The sequence below is a fragment of the Penaeus monodon genome, chromosome 34 (genome assembly GCF_015228065.2).
Source record: "Penaeus monodon isolate SGIC_2016 chromosome 34, NSTDA_Pmon_1, whole genome shotgun sequence".
NCBI classification, from domain to species: Eukaryota; Metazoa; Arthropoda; class Malacostraca; order Decapoda; family Penaeidae; genus Penaeus; species Penaeus monodon.
Window position 1 is genome coordinate 3,612,785 of NC_051419.1, and position 659 is coordinate 3,613,443.

Sequence of the window (659 nt, forward strand, 5' to 3'; positions counted from 1 at the left end):
GGGGGGGGGTCTTTTTTTCTTTTACATTGAGTGTGAATATTTCTATGTGGTTAGTTGTCTACTGGAAAAAATATATATATTTTACAAAAAAGAGTGTTTGGTTAACTGCATCATATCTAGATTGCACTATTTTGTTACAGGCAAAAATATATAAAATATCACACGTGAATGCCGCCATCCTGAATGCAACATTTTATAAAGAACACTCTAAAGGTATTTGATCGTCGCGATATCAAATATGCAAATTTTGCTATTCTAAGCACTGTATGTTTCACGTCATAGTTACTGACCTGCGTTACTGTAATTACAAGAATAACTGCTATGGAAACTGCTTATATCATCGTGGTTATTAGGATCAACAGGCTGTGAGACGGGTCATGGGCAGCGGGGTTGCTACATGAGGGTATCCTGCCGCTCTACTTAATGGGGGGCGGAGGGGGGGGGTTGCCTTTTGGGTACAACTTACTTCTGCAGACCCGAGTTCAGCTGCTCTAAGCTCTGCTGCATCTGGTGTAGAGCATCGAGGGCATTGTTGTTCGAGTACAATCCTGCTGGGGAGTTGTACGGGGTGAAAGCCCCACTGGGGTTCCCACTGAGGGGCGTCGAGGGGAACTGTGGCGGGGAGAAGGCCGCCCCCGGGGAGTTAGCCCATTGCTGCT

The 659-nt window shown here is 45.7% G+C and overlaps 1 protein-coding gene across 1 annotated transcript in view; it reads right to left on the minus strand.

Annotated features, from left to right (window-relative positions):
- LOC119594528 (nuclear receptor coactivator 6-like) overlaps window positions 1–659 on the minus strand; it is a gene marked incomplete in the record, with an annotated part of 15,251 nt that overhangs the window by 12,186 nt on the left and 2,406 nt on the right. The window contains 1 exon segment of the mRNA XM_037943559.1: window positions 467–659. Coding sequence (XP_037799487.1) covers window positions 467–659 — 193 coding nt within the window.